Source organism: Protopterus annectens, chromosome 8.part0 (genome assembly GCF_019279795.1).
Source record: "Protopterus annectens isolate FY-2018-M chromosome 8.part0, PAN1.0, whole genome shotgun sequence".
NCBI lineage: Eukaryota > Metazoa > Chordata > Ceratodontiformes > Protopteridae > Protopterus > Protopterus annectens.
Window position 1 is genome coordinate 1875210556 of NC_056741.1, and position 17337 is coordinate 1875227892.

General features: G+C 37.0%; 1 protein-coding gene across 2 annotated transcripts in view; it reads right to left on the minus strand.

Moving 5' to 3' along the window:
* The window catches only part of LOC122809692 (von Willebrand factor A domain-containing protein 5A-like), a 1295998-nt gene that overhangs the window by 114710 nt on the left and 1163951 nt on the right, over positions 1–17337 (minus strand). For both annotated transcript variants that reach the window (XM_044081369.1, XM_044081368.1), the window contains one exon: positions 176–214. In XM_044081369.1, the coding sequence (XP_043937304.1) occupies positions 176–214 (39 nt within the window). The remainder of the gene's footprint in view (positions 1–175; positions 215–17337) is intronic.

Consider the following 17337-nt stretch of genomic DNA (forward strand, 5'->3'; position numbering starts at 1 on the left):
TACAATTTATAAATGCACTTCTTGGTTATTACATGTAGGGAAATTGTAAATGTCATTTACTGCAGCTTTTCTTCCTTGGACTTCACTGAAAATAGGTCTTTCTTTAGTTGGACTTTTCTGCTAAGAATATACATACATAATAAAAAAGACAAATAAATGAATAAAATATACTTACATTCATTTTCCTGAATAGAAGAACTTGGACTGGAATGGCCTAGAATAGGAGAACAGTGCAATGGAATTAAAATGTTATACAGGTATATATCTCTAAATATAAAAACAAAAACAACAATTTGTTTCTCGTTGTGACACCAGACAGGATATTTATTCCCTTTGGATATTTTCTACTTGCTCATACTGAATATAAAAATCATAAATGCCAATCAGTGTATTCTATTACAATGCTCTATTCTTTCTAAGCTTTACTTGAAAGCCAAATATATTATCTATATGGTATATAATTTTATTTATAAGGTGTGTGTTGAAATCATCTTAAATCTTCACTACTATGGCATGATTCAGCTGCAGTATTACATGGTGCAACGCTATGCCCCTAGATTCTGCAATGTTAACCTCTGTGTTGAAGATTTTCTTGATGCATTCCCAAATTCTTCTGATACTACACATTATTTGACTTCTTCTTTTGGCTTTTCCTAGTTAGTGGTTGCCAAAGCGGATCACCTGTCCACTCATGATTGGCAGTGGAGTTTTACAGTGTTGAATTGCCAGCCCAATGCCCAACCTTCAACAGAAGGCACACACATGCACACAATCATGCCTAGGGCCAATTTAGAGTGTCCAATCCACATACAGCATGTCTTTGGGATGTGGGAGGAATCCGGAGCACCCAGAGGAAACCCACATGACCACAGGGAGGACATGCAGACTCCGCACAGAAGGCACCCCAGCCAAGGATCGAACCAGAGAGCCTCTTGCTGTGAGGTGGCAATGCTAGCCACTGCACCACCATGGCCACCCCACTACACATTATTTGACTATTGTCTTTATTATTTGATTATTTGACAGTTTAAGTCAGACTTTTGTTTAGGCCTAATGGTCAACATGGAACACAGATTCCACTTCAGTTTTTGAGAAATACATTTGATCTTTATGCATTTTGAGCAGTGACTGGTGACATATGTGCATCTATTATGCAGTATGTTGTATACCTGATATATGTAATAACATATTGGGCGGACAACATTATTTGCCTGTCCCATAAACGGTTAAATGCTGCCTGTACTATTTGCCAGAAAAGGTTCATACTTTGGCATTCATAAAAGACTTCCTCCTAAATTATACATCTGACCCAGTCAGGCTAGATGCCATTCTCACAGTATTTCCAGGACTGAAGGTTCCATACTGGGCAGTAGCCAGTGCCTCTTACATTAGATTCTTGTTGACTTTTATAATTCTTTGCCCACTATATCTTGACATGTTACCCAGAATGAGTTAGTATGATTACAATGTAACATCTGTAGTGCGAAGTTTCTGAGTTGTGTGGTGCCTCCCTTGAAAAACAAAGCCATATATAACTTTAATTCAAAAGAAAGGAGAGCTGCAGCTAACAAAATGCCAGATGAGCTACTGCTTAAATCCCTTACAAGCTCCTGAATACTGGATACTATCCACCTTTAGAGACTAGAATCTTTAATAGGGATTGTAATTGTAATCTCAGAAATGCAGATGGAACTCAGTTAGGCAGCCCCTCCACCTTACAAATTAACACTACTAAAAAAATCTTCTCTAAAAATGCACCTTCTATTTGGAGCGACTCAGAGAAGAAATAGGACAAGTAAACAAGCTTACTAACATCAAACTTCAACTAAAAACTATCTTCAAACTACAACTAAAAATTATCTCATAAAACAGTTTGCTAGTAACTGTTTCCAAGATGTGGGCTAGAAACACCTATAAAGCAAGAAACAATTATATCTTCTGACTGCTGGCTTAATACTAATTCAGATCTTATCATATTCATTGAAGTGCTTTGGAAATAAATCACTAGCTAATTTGCTCTGTCAGTCATGAACTGTACCCACCTGAAAATGCAAACCAATCTATTCCTAACTGAAAATTCAGTACTGTTCTATGTGTTTGCCAATTTCAAAAATTGATCATATGGCCTTGGCCATATAGTCTTCGACTTTATGAAATGTCGACCATGTAAAGTAGACCAAGATAGATAGATGGATAGATAGATAAATAAATTAAATAAATAAATAACCATGTCAGTAATCTTCCCCTAAAAAAACTACTTGCATTCAGTACAATCATCCATTTAACAACAAATGTAATACTTCATGTGGTCAATTCATTACAGTCAAGCTCATCTTTGTGGTGTAGATGGATGAAGTCTGGAGTATAATCCAAATGACCTAAGTTCAAATAAGTGGCTCCTCAGATGAAATAGCTAGTAAGTAGCACTGGCAGTGCGTGGACAACACCAGCTCGACTTCCTTGGACAGGAGAGTAGGGATCTGGATGGCTGCTTCGTCATATGTAAGGGGAGGTTTGCAGGCATTGAAAATACAGCTGCTAACTGGGAATGTTGGCTTTACTTACCAAGCATGTGACAGCAGTCCTCATTAGCATGCGGGTGGAAGCATGCTCACATGGTTGGGGGGGGGGGGGGCAGGCTCTTGTACTGCTGTGAGTACTCTTATTTGTCACTGAGATTTGAGGTTAGGGTCTGAATTAGAAATACCATCATGGCTTATATAACTGAATCTGAGCAAGGACATATAACAACTACATGGCTGCTTGGATGATGGCATCCTCTAGTTAGCTGTTCAATGCCTGATGGGGATGCCTCAAGTCAGGAATTAGGAAAATGAGTAGTGAAGTATCTTAGGTATTATTCCAGGATTCTATACTTTTCAGTGTGTTTGACTAAGACATATTTGTACTAAGAAAGAGTAGGTTCAAACCTTTTGCTGATAATGGAAAAATAAATGCACCAGTGAAGGATGGAGGAACAGTCCAGTGAAGGATTGGGAAAGGCTGTCAGGAATGAAGCTGCAAACAATGCACCTATGCGGGGGAGGGAAACTGATAGCAAAAGACAAGAAGTATATGGGTAGGTTAATTACACTAGGATTGGATTACCAGGTACGGAGTAAGAAAACAGTGGTGGCAGCAAACAGAATCCTAGAATATATCATTAGAGGGAGAAATTCCAGAAGTAAAGAGGTAATGCTTCTAATCTGTAAGGCCTTGGTCAGTCCACACCTTTGGTACTGTCTGCAAATCTCAAAGCCATGTAAGGCAAAGGTAAGCAAGCTGATGCAAAGATTTGAGAGGTAAGCTACCAGAAAGATCTGTGGGATAAAAGGGGATGGCATATGACTAGAGTTTACAGGAGTTAAATCTATTCTTACTTCACATAACACGAGATGAGGGATCATGATCATGTCAGACAGATGTGAAAGGTTACCTCTGGAAAGGAAAGATGGCAAAGGAAGAAAGGTGCCCAGATACCTGGCTATAAAGATTAACTACTCTCTAGATCACTAAACCACTTTTTCACAGCGGATTATGGAACCATTTCTTATGTGGGGGGCTATGCCCTCCCACCGCCTACTAATTATATAAACCAACTCTGAGAACACACAACAGTGGAGAAAGGGCAGGTTTCCTTACCTTCTTTTACCAGTAAGTAGGTATTAGTTCCCTTCCCTTGATGTTGGCCAACTATGATAGTTCAATTTAATTTTTTATGATCATTTGGCCTTTCGATAAAGGGAACTTTCGTTGGTCTATTTGTGATGAGTGGAAGTTCGATGAATCTTGTCAGATTATTGGTTTATAAGAAACGCATATACTTAATGAACAATGGATGGATATTCACAACAATTAATCCAGAGGGGACATTTTTCTACTTAACTGTTAGCACTTCATCTTTGAAAATGTCTCTTTTACTTCTACATATTCATGTTCATTTTCACAAACAAATTCCTCTGCTTATATAATCTCAAACCATTATTGTTATAAACTTTCTGGCTGGAGAAAAAAGTAAAAAACTTCAGAAATCAGAATCCAAGTGGTATCCAAAGAAGAACACACTGCACTTGTATATTTTGAGTACTTTAGTTCCTTTTATTAATAGAACTTCTTCAAAAAATAAAGTGCAGTTTAGTTGCAGAGCTATAAATAGTTACAGTGACCACTGAAAAGGTCATGGTGACCAATAAAAAGGTTAAACATATTATTTAATATAGTATTTACCAAGGTTGTGATTAGGGAAGTGTAGAAATAAAAAGTGTAAGTACCTAAGCTGAGAGCTAGGTAGCTTAAAGAAGTGGACTCTAAAGTAGGAGGAAAAGTGATAACTGTGTTGGCAAACAGGTGGCACAGTGGTTCAGTTGAACCACTTCAGCACACATTTGATGTTAATGTGATCATTAAGGCCTGGTGAAATGTCTGCTTGAAGAAGCAGCTGAAAATTGAGTTCCCTGACTTGGAGGAGGATATCAGTGTCTCTAAAGAAGGTGGTGACCATCTCAAATATAAGAAAATTGAAGCCAGAGAAGTGGGTGCATTTTGTGGTATGTTTCACTAGTGCATTGGACAGGCTCCACTGTTTGATGGCTAGCAGATGTTCTTTGGCTCTGTCTGCTAGTCTTCTGGCAGTTTTACCAATGTAAAAACTGCTGCAGGCCAAGCAAATCACAGCATAAACAACAGAGATGGTGCTGCAGTTGAAATTCTCAGTGATTTTAATTCTGGGTTTAATTGCAAATGAATTGAATGCAACAACTGATCCTCTTAAAATGGAACTTATATCCCATCATCTTTCTCCACTCCTGAATCTGATGTCATTTTTTGCCTTGTGGGACCTTTTATTATGGTTGACCTGTAAAGATATTTTCATCCTAAAGAAAGGATTTCACTCTTTTCTGTTATAGACAACACACACACACTCACACACACACACACACACACACACACAGTCTACTTCAGTAGACCAAAATCCCACTTACCCAACTTTCAAAACACTGAGATGACAATGCTAGAACACCGACGACCCATTACACCGACTTTCCACTCCAAGTAAGTAACCACTTAGCCAACCGCAAAAAGAACTTAAAACCAAAGCAAATTAATCCCCGCACCCGCTACCTAAATATACCAGCTCTAAGACTGCACTACTGTGGGGTTAAGGGGCAAAGTTCAACATGGTGACCAAGCAGTTACTTATCTGGAGTGGAAAGTTGGTGTTCCAGGTCATTGGTGCTCTGGATTTTCAGCGTTGTCATCTCTGCATTTTGAAAGTCGGGTAAGTGAGATTTTGGTTTACTGAAGTAGACACACACACACACACACACACACACACACACACACACACACACACACACACCTTGGCCATAAAATTAGTTTTTCCATGGATTTTAGGCAACAATGTATTTATTTATTATTTATTAGCATTTGTTTACCAGGATAAGTCTAACTGGGCAAAGCTTGTGACCCCTCTTCAGCGGAGGTCCGGGGTGAAAAGCTCTACAATCAGATAACATGTCTTCAGAAAACATATGCAGAGATATGACACAAAAGCAAACTATAACAAGAAATATAACAACAGATATTAATTTTTTACACAAAACTGAAAAATAAAATAACAATATAGGTACAATACTTGGAGAATTATTTAGTTATTCAAGTGAACATAACAGGGACACATCATTAGTTTAGACTAAATTAGGGTGCAATTTCAGTAGTGAAATCTGTAAGATGACATAGAGAATGAAGTTTTAAATTTGGACATTAGAGAAGGTAAGAATCAGTTGAACATGTCTGGGTTGGTGGTTATTGAAATTATCGTGGGACTGAACATAAGCACTGCCTGGTGTCTGAAAGATATTGCTTAAGCTGAGATTTAAAGGACTTGAAATGATTACTTTGCTAAAGGGCAAGATGTATAGCATTCCAGAGGCTTGAGCCATAAGAAGAATATAGGGACTCACCTACAGAGTTATTAGATTTAGTTACCTGAAGTAGTTGCTTCTTGGATGGATAAAGAGTTCTGCTGGGTTGATATTGCTGAATTATTTTACTTATGTTTGGACAGTGGTCAGGGATGAGGAGCAATCTATGTGTAATTACTAAATTTAAATGTAACTGTGATAGGTACTGAGGAAGTTTGAGCCAAGGCAGAATTTATAGAGAGAGGCAATAAGGGATTTGTAAGACACGTTTACTGCAAATTTAGCAACCTTATTATTAAAACCAAAGCAAATTAATCCCCCCGCACCCCCTACCTAAATATACCAGCTCTAAGACTGCACTACTGTGGGGTCAAGGGGCAAAGTTCAACATGGTGACCAAGCAGTTACTTACCTGGAGTGGAAAGTTGGTGTTCCAGGTCATTGGTGCTCTGGATTTTCATCTTTCTCCACTCCTGAATCTGATGTCATTTTTTGCCATGTGGGACCTTTTATTATGGTTGACCTGTAAAGATATTTTCATCCTAAAGAAGGATTCCACTCTTTTCTATTATAGACAACACACACACACACACACACACACACACACACACACACACACACACACACACACACACACACACATAGTCTACTTCAGTAGACCAAAATCCCACTTACCCAACTTTCAAAACACTGATATGACAATGCCAGAACACTGACGACCCATTACACCGACTATTTGTGTATAGTAACTTGGAGTCTATACTATCTATCTATCTATCTATCTATCTATCTATCTATCTATCTATCTATCTATCTATCTATCTATCTATGTATCTATCTATCTATCTAATCAGTAGTGTGAACTGCAAGTCTGTAAATACTGGAGTAGCATATAGTACAGCTGAGGGCAATAAGGAGGATGCATATATTTTTTAGTTGCTGGGATGAGGTATGGTTTGATTTTATATAATGCTCCTAATTTCTGTTGTTGTTTTTTTTTAATGGTTTCTCTTATGTGTAGGTCAGACTTGCAGTGTTCATCTATTACTAAAACTAGAAGCTTTATACTGGACATTGGCTTAATTCTGGTTTGATTCCATGAGGTTAAGGTAAACTGTTACTTTTGTTGCAGAAACTGTCTTGGGGTAAACACCATTAATTTTGATAGGATTTAACAAGAGTTGATAGCTGGTGAACCATTTTTCCACCAACTTGAAAGATTTCTAGGCGATTTTTGTGGAGTAAATCATTGTGGATTCATCTGCATACTGCAAGATTGTGACATGTTTTATAGCTTTGGACAGCTCATTAATGAATATATTGAATAGATGGGGCCAAGAATGTATCATTGGGGGGCACCAACTGTTATAGGGAGAAATGTGAATAAAACGGCTTCCATTTAATGGCATCTATTAGTGAGAAAAATTTAAAACCAGCTAAGTGATGTATTATCATGGCCTAGCGTAGAGTGTCCTGAATAATAAAAGTATGAGAAACAGTATCAAAAGCTTTAGAGAGATAAAAGAAAACAGCTGATATCAAGTTGCTGTAATTTATATATTGATTTACGCTAAGAAGGGCTGAGGCAGTCCTACAATGAGGACTGAAACCATGTTGTATGAGGGCTAGAAGTTTATTGTTTATCATGAATTTGATAAGTTGACATTGGACACATTTTTCAAGAATATCTGAGAGGGGGACAGGATAGTTATTGGCCTATAGTTGGAGAATTTAGTAGACATTCCTCGTTTATGTATTGGAAGAATATTTGCTGTCCTCCATAAGATGTGTACTGTTTTCTTGATGGAATGATTTAGGAGTATAGCTATTAGGTGGGCTATTCCTTCTTCTGCAAGTTTTAAATATTCAGAGGGTAAATTATCAGGGGCTAAGGTGGTGAGAAGGATACTTCTGATTTATTATTGTTGGTAAGTTTGGAGAGATTTACTATAGATGAATTGGACAAAACAGAGGTGACTGTATACATTATGAGTTAAATTGAGAGGTGATGTGACTGTGATCATCACTAATGGATAGGGAAGGTTGTACGGTTTGATCTGGATTAGGAGGTGGTTAATACATGACCAGAAGGGTTAAGAATTAGTTATTTTATAAATTTGTAAAATAGAATTTCTTATCTTATTTCACTTTGCTTTTGGAGATATTTCTAAGTTGCTTAAAGAATTGTGTCTGTTTTATTCTTTTTCCAGGATTTCCATGTGTTGTCTTTTTTTTCATTATCAATTTTGTTTCTTTAGTAAGGCATCATGCTGGGTTGGACTGGATTCTTTTAGTTCTTAATGGGGTGTATGTGTTTAGGGCCTTAAAGAAGGTGTGGTTACTGTTTCATCTACAGGCAGACATATTTAGCAAGATTACCTCTAATTCTAGCCTTTACTCCTCTCACACTGCTGCCATGTTATACTTTAGTCTTAACACAACACTGTCTGAATTTTCTTCATAGACAGTGAATTCCTGAGATTTTGAGACCTTGAAATTCTTAATTCTATTAACAATAACTTTGATGGACTACTGCATGAGTTAGATAATTTATTAATAAAGGCTCACCTTACGTAGACCTTTTCTAAAGCTGTGATCTCATGCTTTTTAGTTACTAAAGATTATTATACAAATCAAGATGTGCCACTGAAAATGTTAATGCTTCCCAAAGTATACACTGGAAGTATTTAAAACTAAGAGGATTTCAGAAGACAATCACAAGAAAATTACTGACTAGGAATTACAACTAAGCATTTTCATGAACTCACATTTACTTTGGAAGAAATTAAAACATTTGGCAAAATATTAAGAACAATGCCAGTCCCCATCACCATACCATGGTAAAGACATATTAAACATTTTTATTATTGATTTATTTCTATCATATGTTCTAAATCAGCTCAACAAGCTGGCAATGTTTTTGTTCAAGATGTCTTGGATTCAGTTGCTTTTCTATTTGTCTTTAAGGAAGAAGGAATACTCTTGAAGCTACAATATATCATAAAGAAATCTAACAGACTATTAACCAGCTAATCATTAGTAAGACTCCACATCCAGAAAGATTTACTGTTATTTTTCTATAAACTTCTATTGTAAAAAAAAGTCAAAATTTCTTTTGGAAAGTATATTACCACATTTAGACTTTCGGAATCCCTGATACATCTTAACAGATCTAGAACTGGTTTTCTAGTCATGTTTTAATTCTCAGTCAGAACCTGGACTACCATGAACTAAAAATGATGACTCTTTTTTTATTTATTAACAATTTTAAACATTTTTTAAGAATTCTAAACTTTTTCTCTGAGAACGTAATGATCCTTCTAAATCTATCCCTGCCAAAGTCAGAAGTAGATAGGAACATGCCTTACTTCCCTATCTTTTAACTTCTGTTTGTAACCACTGTTACTAACATAGTTACTCATAAGTACTTCAAATAATAGACACTTTCTCCAAATATTATTATATTTGTGGATAGTACCAACTATGCAAAACTGACATTCCCCATGTATTAACAACTGTTAATTTTTCAGCTGTGTAGTTACAAGCCCAATTTATATAAATACCATTGCTTTTAGTGACAATTATCCTTATTTCAGCTAAGTCCCCAATAAAATTGTTCTGACTTTATATATCCTAATATATTAGTCTTCAAAGTTTTATATCATCTAAATATCAATAACTTTCTCTGAACTTGAAGACATACGAGAATGGTAGTATGAGATGAAACAACCTGAAACTGTCGTTGCTCTCCAAGGCAGCAATAATACACAATTTCTTCATGTGGCTAATTTTTTAAGTAAAGTCTTCCTTTCTTTTTTTTTATTTTACAACTTTTTTTTCATTCATATTGGTTAATCAAAATACTGATGCTTTCCGAAATCTCCTAGAATCTTACATGACAAATGAATATTACCTAAAACTAATGACAGTCTTACAATTGCCAACTTTCAAATTTATCACCCTTATTTGAGGTGTATTTTTGTATTCTGCTTCTGCTAATGAGTGGATATCTAAATAAGGTAATTTTTAGTTAAAATATTTAACTTCACATAATATTTTCCAAAATGTTTTACCTTTTCCACTTAAAAGCATTTTTTTTCAAATTTTGTCTATGGTAAGAAAAATGTTAAAATTTCATGATTTTCTTTCTTTCTTTCTGAAACACAAATGAAATAAATTGTTATTTTATCCCACTGCTTTTAACCTGAACATGGAAAACTGATGGATAATCATGCAGGTAATGTAGATAATTTCCTTTCTTAGAATGCTTTCATGTTCTTAAAATGTAAAAGCATAAACTCATCAGTTGTTTTTATCTTGGAAAACATATTCCTGTTGGATTTTAAGAAATATAATTTATTTATTCAATTTTCCCAAATGTGCTAACATTAGACTCTAACACGTCTTACAATGTAGCACACATGATTCATTTATGTAGTGCTAAATAGCTTCATAATCCATTCCAGGTTTGATTCCCTCACTCGCTATTTGTATGTGTAACTCTGAGTAAGTCAGGTAATCGGGCAGTGCCCCCAGGTTGCACCTTAAAACAAACCCAAACCTAGTCACAGTGAAATCTATACTGGTCTGTTTTATGGAAAAGATCACTTTCAGATATTTTATTCTCTTAATGTCTCTTTAGTAAATATATGACTTTCTCCAAGGCTTACCTAACCTTACAGAGTTATCTTCCTTCTTGGATTATGTTCATAATGTAAGGTTTGTATGTGTTACATTGCTTGGCATTGCAACACTTTCACTTAAGTGTGAAATTATTAATCTCATAACTTTTACCTAAGTCAGTTATACTTCAGTTCTGTTTAAACACTGTTAAATATTCTTCTTTGTTGTGAAATTAAAAGGAAACATATTAGCTGGAAACAAGTATCTTATATTAAATTATTTATTTATTGACATTTGCTGCACTCTGTGCTGTGCTCTGCAAATGGACATTTAAAAAAAAATAAAAAATTGAAATTTCAAGCACAAGGTATTCATTCACAACATTTTTCAACAGTACCAGGGAATATTACAGGGAAAGTCCACTGGGTCAGAGACCCATTTTCAGTAGAGGCCTGGGGAGAAAAGCTCCACAGAAAGTAAGATACAGATAATAAAATGCATTGAACATGGGTGTTTACAGAGAGCTTAAAAACATCAGTAAGGTTAAATACAATAATACAACATTCAAATACAATACAAATACAAATTCAAATACAGTAATACAAAATTCAAATATAGTACAAATACAAATTAAGATACAGTGGTACAAGAGTCAAAATATGAGTTATGTAAAGGAGAGTTTTACAGGGGGTAGGGATATGAAAAGTACGGTATAGTGTTTATGGTGTAAAACATTTACTTGTTTTTGCATATGAATAATTTATCAAGCTGATTTCTCAGCATCTTTTATTCCTGTCTGTTTTTCCACACTTATTATTGTCATTGTGTGCAAATGGTTGCTTCTGTCTTTGTTTATTCTAAATATGTAATAGATTTATTTCAGAAAATATGTCGGGGCGGGGGCAGTAGGAATTCAAGTTAGTTAATATAAGTAGATAAAAAGGGGAATGTATGTTATGTAGTCCCACAAATGCAAACCAGATGCTTGTTGTATGCAGTTTCAAGGCCTACTTAAGTTATAAACCAAGTTTGAAAGCAGTCTGACCAAATATAAGTGAGAGGATGTTGAAAGTTTACATAGACAGATGAAAATATGAAATCCCTGTACCTGTATTTGTTGACAGAGGACTTAACTGGAAAAGAAACTTAACTGTCAATCAGAAATTTATTGAGTGATAACACTGTGTTACCACATACCCTAGGGCAATTTGAGACATATGATAATCTATGGGGCAGTTTGAGCTCGTTCTGAGCAAGTGGAGTTGGTAATTCCAGTTAAGTAAGAGGACATAATTCCTTACATATGTGTGATCTAGCAATCTGGATGCAAGAAAAGCAAGCAGTTTCATTATAACTTGGCTGCAGCTTAGGAAGTGTAAAGGCAGGTAAAAAGCAGGAAAGAAAGCATTTTACAATTTCGTGTTGGTAGCCCTGAAAACCCTTTCCTTTTGCTGTATATTTTATATATATATATATATATATATATATATATATATATATATATATTTTTTTTTTTTGGTTTAGTGTATCTGTTCTTATTAGGAATTTGCTAGCTCTCACAAAAAAAAAAAAAAAAATATTAAAGACCTGAATGATACTGAAATGGAACTGTTTTTTTAGTTATGCATGTGTTTGATGTTCAAGTACCAAATTATGAATGCATCAAAGGAATTTACCAAATAAGCAAATGAAGAAGTGCAGCTGCTCTACCCAATGTTTTCTTGTATAATTTATTTAATTTATGTCTTTCCCCAGGATTCAGTAAAATCTGTGTAGGCTCTATATAGAGCCTACATGGAATGTACCCATGTACATGGACACAGTTCCCCTTAGCAGCGTGTCATGCATATTAATTAAAGTGCGCTGCCGAGGGAGAGCATAGTAACAGGGATACTCAATCCATGTAGGCAGAAGTGTAGAGGCTATCCCATGGTTGTAGATGCCTGATGAGATGTTATGTACAGTGTGAGGCTCCCTGTAATGTTCCCTGCTACTGTTGAAATGTGCTGTGAATGAATAGCTTGTGTTGGAAATTTCACATTTTTTTTAAATTTTTTTTAGATGTCCGTTTGCGAGGCATGGTGCAGAGTGCAGCAATACCAAGCTGCACTTAGACATATACACGTGCTAGACATCTAAAAAACAGAAACTGGATGTAATTAATTATCATATCTTCTTCTTCTTCTTTTTTTTTTTTTTTTCTTTTTTAATGTCAGTTTGGGCATCACAATGCGGAAAGCTTCAATGCAAAGCTGTACTTATAAAGACACAGCTGACACCTGCTAGATATCTAAAAATAGAAACCAGATCTAATTAATTACTTATTTCTGGTTATCTTTAAGCCTGTTTGTGTGGCGGGATGTGGTAACTTAGTAGTATATGTGAAAATATACCACTTTATGTACTATCAAAGTAGCTAAATGGGTAGAGTGGCAGCCTAAAGGTTCGTAGTTTTTGGGTTTGAGTCCCTAGCCAACATACCATTTGTGTAATGTAAACTTTCTTTTAATTTAAAAACAAAACTTTTATATTTGGCAGAGCTTCACAGTGCTAAGCACTGCTTAAATGTGATAAACGGTTGTGCGAGTTTTTGCAATGGTCACCTCTGCTTAGCTTGTTTGTGAGATGGTAAGCAATGGGACACTTTTTTGAATGTTGGTGAATAATGTGTAAGGGCAGGAAAAACAGCCTATATTTAAGGCCAATAGGTAGTAATTCTGCAACAGTTGTTAGAGTCTTTGTCAGTATGCCAGGTGGTGTTGGATAGGTTGCGGGCTTTCAGGTACAGAGGTGGGTTGTGTAGGAGTCCAGGGTTTTTGTACAAATATGGAACTAGGCTGCTGCAGGATGATTACTAGGGCTCAGAATGTAAGTCTGAGGCCTGGGATCAGTTGGCCAGGGAATGTACCAGTGCTACTGGCATCCCCCACACTGGTGACATTAAGCATAGAAAGCGGGGAACTTTGGACTTTTCGGTCCAGGAGGCCAGGGCTGGGCATGCCCCAGACATATGTAAATCTTTCTTCCACTATTTTACTAAAATACAAGGAGAATGTGTTCAAAACTGGTTTGCATATTGGTGTGCTTCTCTCCCAACAGCTGCAGCTGAGAGGGCTCCCAACATACAGTCCCATGCCAGGCACCTGGCAAGATTGTATCATGAGTGTGGTAAGTACGGCTATACTATGCCAACTGTAGTGCAATAAACCATACACAATAAAAACTGCACTGCAATAAAGAATACACAATAAAAACTGTACTGCAATAAAGAATAAACAATAAAATATGTAGTGCAATAAAGAATAAACAATAAGAACTATATTGCAATAAATGGAAAATTAGAACTGTACTGCAATAAATGAATAAAAACTATTGTGCAATAAACAATACCAATAACAGTAAGCAAAAAAGGTGTAAAGCAGGACTGTGGTGTCATAACATAACTGCAGTAGAGCTGTATGCATTGTATGTCTATGGTAAGGTTGCTGAAGTCAACTGTAAAACTGTGATAACTGTTGAATCCAAACGTAATGCCCTGAAGAATGTATTGCACAAGTCATAGTACTGTTCAAGGCTGTTTCCAGGCCAATATCAGTCACATAATGTTGTCCCACTCCAGGAACAAAAGGTACATATGTGAGGTAGCTCACTTTATGGGCAGATATTCTGTGTAGACATCACAGATATTTAACACCAATACCAATAAAGTGTTAAGCAGGATTCTGGTTTTCCATATTAATATGTCTTAATATTTGCAGTAGGCTTGTATCCTATGCATGTCTAAGTTGCTGCAGTCAATTGTTACATTATTTGCAGATGTCCCCTGCAGTCATAGCTTTTGGGTTTTGCTCCCATGCCTGCCAACTAAGGCATGATAGCTGTCTAGTCTACTTAATATACACAAACATACCTCTCAACTGTCACAATTTTTCTTAATGTAATTACAACCATCTAATCTGTCTGGACCATGATTACAAGATAAATAATTAAATGGAATCTAGTGTATTTTCAAATCCATTTACATAACTCCTTGGTAGTGATACATGTGCACATTATGTGAAACTGTTCTGTGAAGTTGTGTACCTGCATTTGTTAGTGCTTGGCCCATACTGTCCCATGCTAACAGCTTGAGAGATATGCATGTGCTACATCAGCAGCTGTAGTCACTGTACTCACAGCTGACACTGCACACCTGTAGAAGTATGTATTACCAGTCTTTTTAGGGAAATCATCTGTGATGTCAATAATGGTATGTTTTTCTCTTTTTCCACCTCTTATCTTCTTTAATGTATTATTGTTATTTATTATTATGGTTTAATATTAACATATTTTGTTAAACTGTTTTGCTGGCCTTATGGTTTATTTGATACTGGCTTGCTTTTAACATACTTACTGTTATGTTACTTCATGTTGTGTTACGCATAATACACCTTAATATGTATTTGGATTAATCAATAATATGGTCCATTCTGTTAATACTAACATTGCATTGGGTATTACTAACCTTAACTTATTGTTATAACTACTTTACTGCAGCGCATCAAGGTCAGCTGATTCCTCATGATCTGCCTACCTTGCCTACTCTGGCCATAGCACCGGGTCCCAGCCTGTCTAGAACCCAGCCTGGCAGTGCCCCCTCTGCTGCTCCTATACTACCTGTGTTGTCGAGTAGTAATGCCTCCAAGGATGAGTCCGGGCCATCCTCTGGGAGCAGTGGTGGAGGGGGAGTTGTCACCCGTAAAGAACTGCCGGGTTTGGTGCATACGATTGTCATCCATGGGACTGAATGATACCTGCACCAAATGGAGAGCATGCTGGCCACCCTGGTGGACCAGGCTTCCCTCGGAGCCCAGCCTCCACCACAGCTACTCTCGGGGCAGTGATGGAGCAGTGCCGATAATCCCATGGGTGGGGATGTGAGCCATGCTCTTACCTTGTAGAGGCACACTGGGCTGCAATTCCACAACACCCTCCCCATCCAAGGTGTTCACCCCCACGTGTGTCACCCACCACCCCTGTCTGCTGTCTTCTTTGTCTTGTCTGTCTGCAAAAGCTTCCTCACCTACCCAAGTTACCTCTCCCACACGTACTTATGTCCCTTCCCCAACATGTCACTCTAACCTTAAAAAACACAAACAACAAAAAAAAAAAGCACCTGTCCCCCCCAAAAAAAAATAATGTCCTATACATAGCGCTCCATTTCATACAAGTAATTCAGTCCAACAGGCTTAACAACACAGTTATGTTGTCCTCACCCCTCTCTCTGGGTGTGAGAGTCCAAAATCATCTACAAATTCTGTCAAACTACACAGTTGTTGCTGGAGAAGAAATGGATAGCTACGGTTCTTTCCTACACCATTCCTGCAAAATCTTACCTGTCTTTCACTATGTTTTCCCCCTGCTTGCACCCCATTTCACCACTTTCCTATCTCCCCATTTTTCTATTCTTTATATATTTTTTTGTGAGATGCTGCATGATAGCTTCACTAAGCTTAGCTAATTGGAGGCATACTGATATATGTTTCTTAAATGGTAATAAATATATACAAAATAAACACCTGTCCCCTATTTCAAACCCAAGACCGTCGCACCTACAGACCGCTGCATTAACCTGCCAGGCCATGCAGGTGTTAATTAAAGCAGGTGGTTTAAGTAAAACATAGTAACTGCCAGTTACAGTCATTAAGTGTGTTTAAGCGGAGCTGTGCATCATGCCACATCACGGAAACTTGATTAAAAAGTAATGGAAAAAATGGGAGTGTACCTTGGAGTCTGGTGCAAGATTATACCACTAGACAGCCAAAGACATAATAATGGATGCAGGTGAGATCACTAATAGCAGGTAAATGTGCCCTTTTATCAGCAACATTTAGAAACACACCTGCTAGGGCATTAATGGCAAAGTACATGTTCAACCGGGACCTCGGTGCAGAAATATATACATATAAAGCCATGCACATAATTATGGATGGAAAAAAATATGTCACAGCCTATATGTGTGCACTTACATCTTCCAAATATACCTGATGTAACAGTGACGCAGGAGCTCAGCCTGTTAAATGCCTTGCAAACAGCACATTTTGCCACACACAGTCCTGGGTTCCAATCCAGTGGTGTGTAACATTTAAATTACATTATTGTGAAGCCAGCAATATGACTGAGTCATGCACTCTTTATCCGCACAATGCATTTCAAATGAAATGTCTGTTCTTCACTGATGGAAGTCACAGGCCTCCAGATAGGAACACACTTCCCATATCTCTATAGCAAAACTATAAGTGCATAAAGTGTCAGGTCATTCATTGATATGCATTCACAGAGGATTTTAACTCAGGTAATGCAAATGAGGCCCAGTAATATCAGAGTGCAGCACACAATGCTGTCATACTCACAGTGCAGATAAGCACATCTGCACAACTGACATACACATATGAAGCTCCTGCTTGTAACAAGGACTGCCAGCACACACATTCTAAATGAGTACTAGACTGTAACACATAGCCTGACAGTTGTCCAAATGGTGGACATAATGTTATATGTATCCCCAATGTTGCTCAAGGACACAACAAATATGTTAACTAGTACTCTGTTAGTGATACTATTGCCTAACATACTTACCTTAACTACACATGCCTTACATGGAGTGGAATGGGTACCCTCACTGTGGCTCTGCATTTACATCAAGGCTGACACAGCCCCCACAGTTACTCTTACAGCTTGGTGACCACCAAAGTGTTCACACTCTCTGCTAATGCCTATTACCTGCAGCAGCAGTTGCAGACTGTAGCAC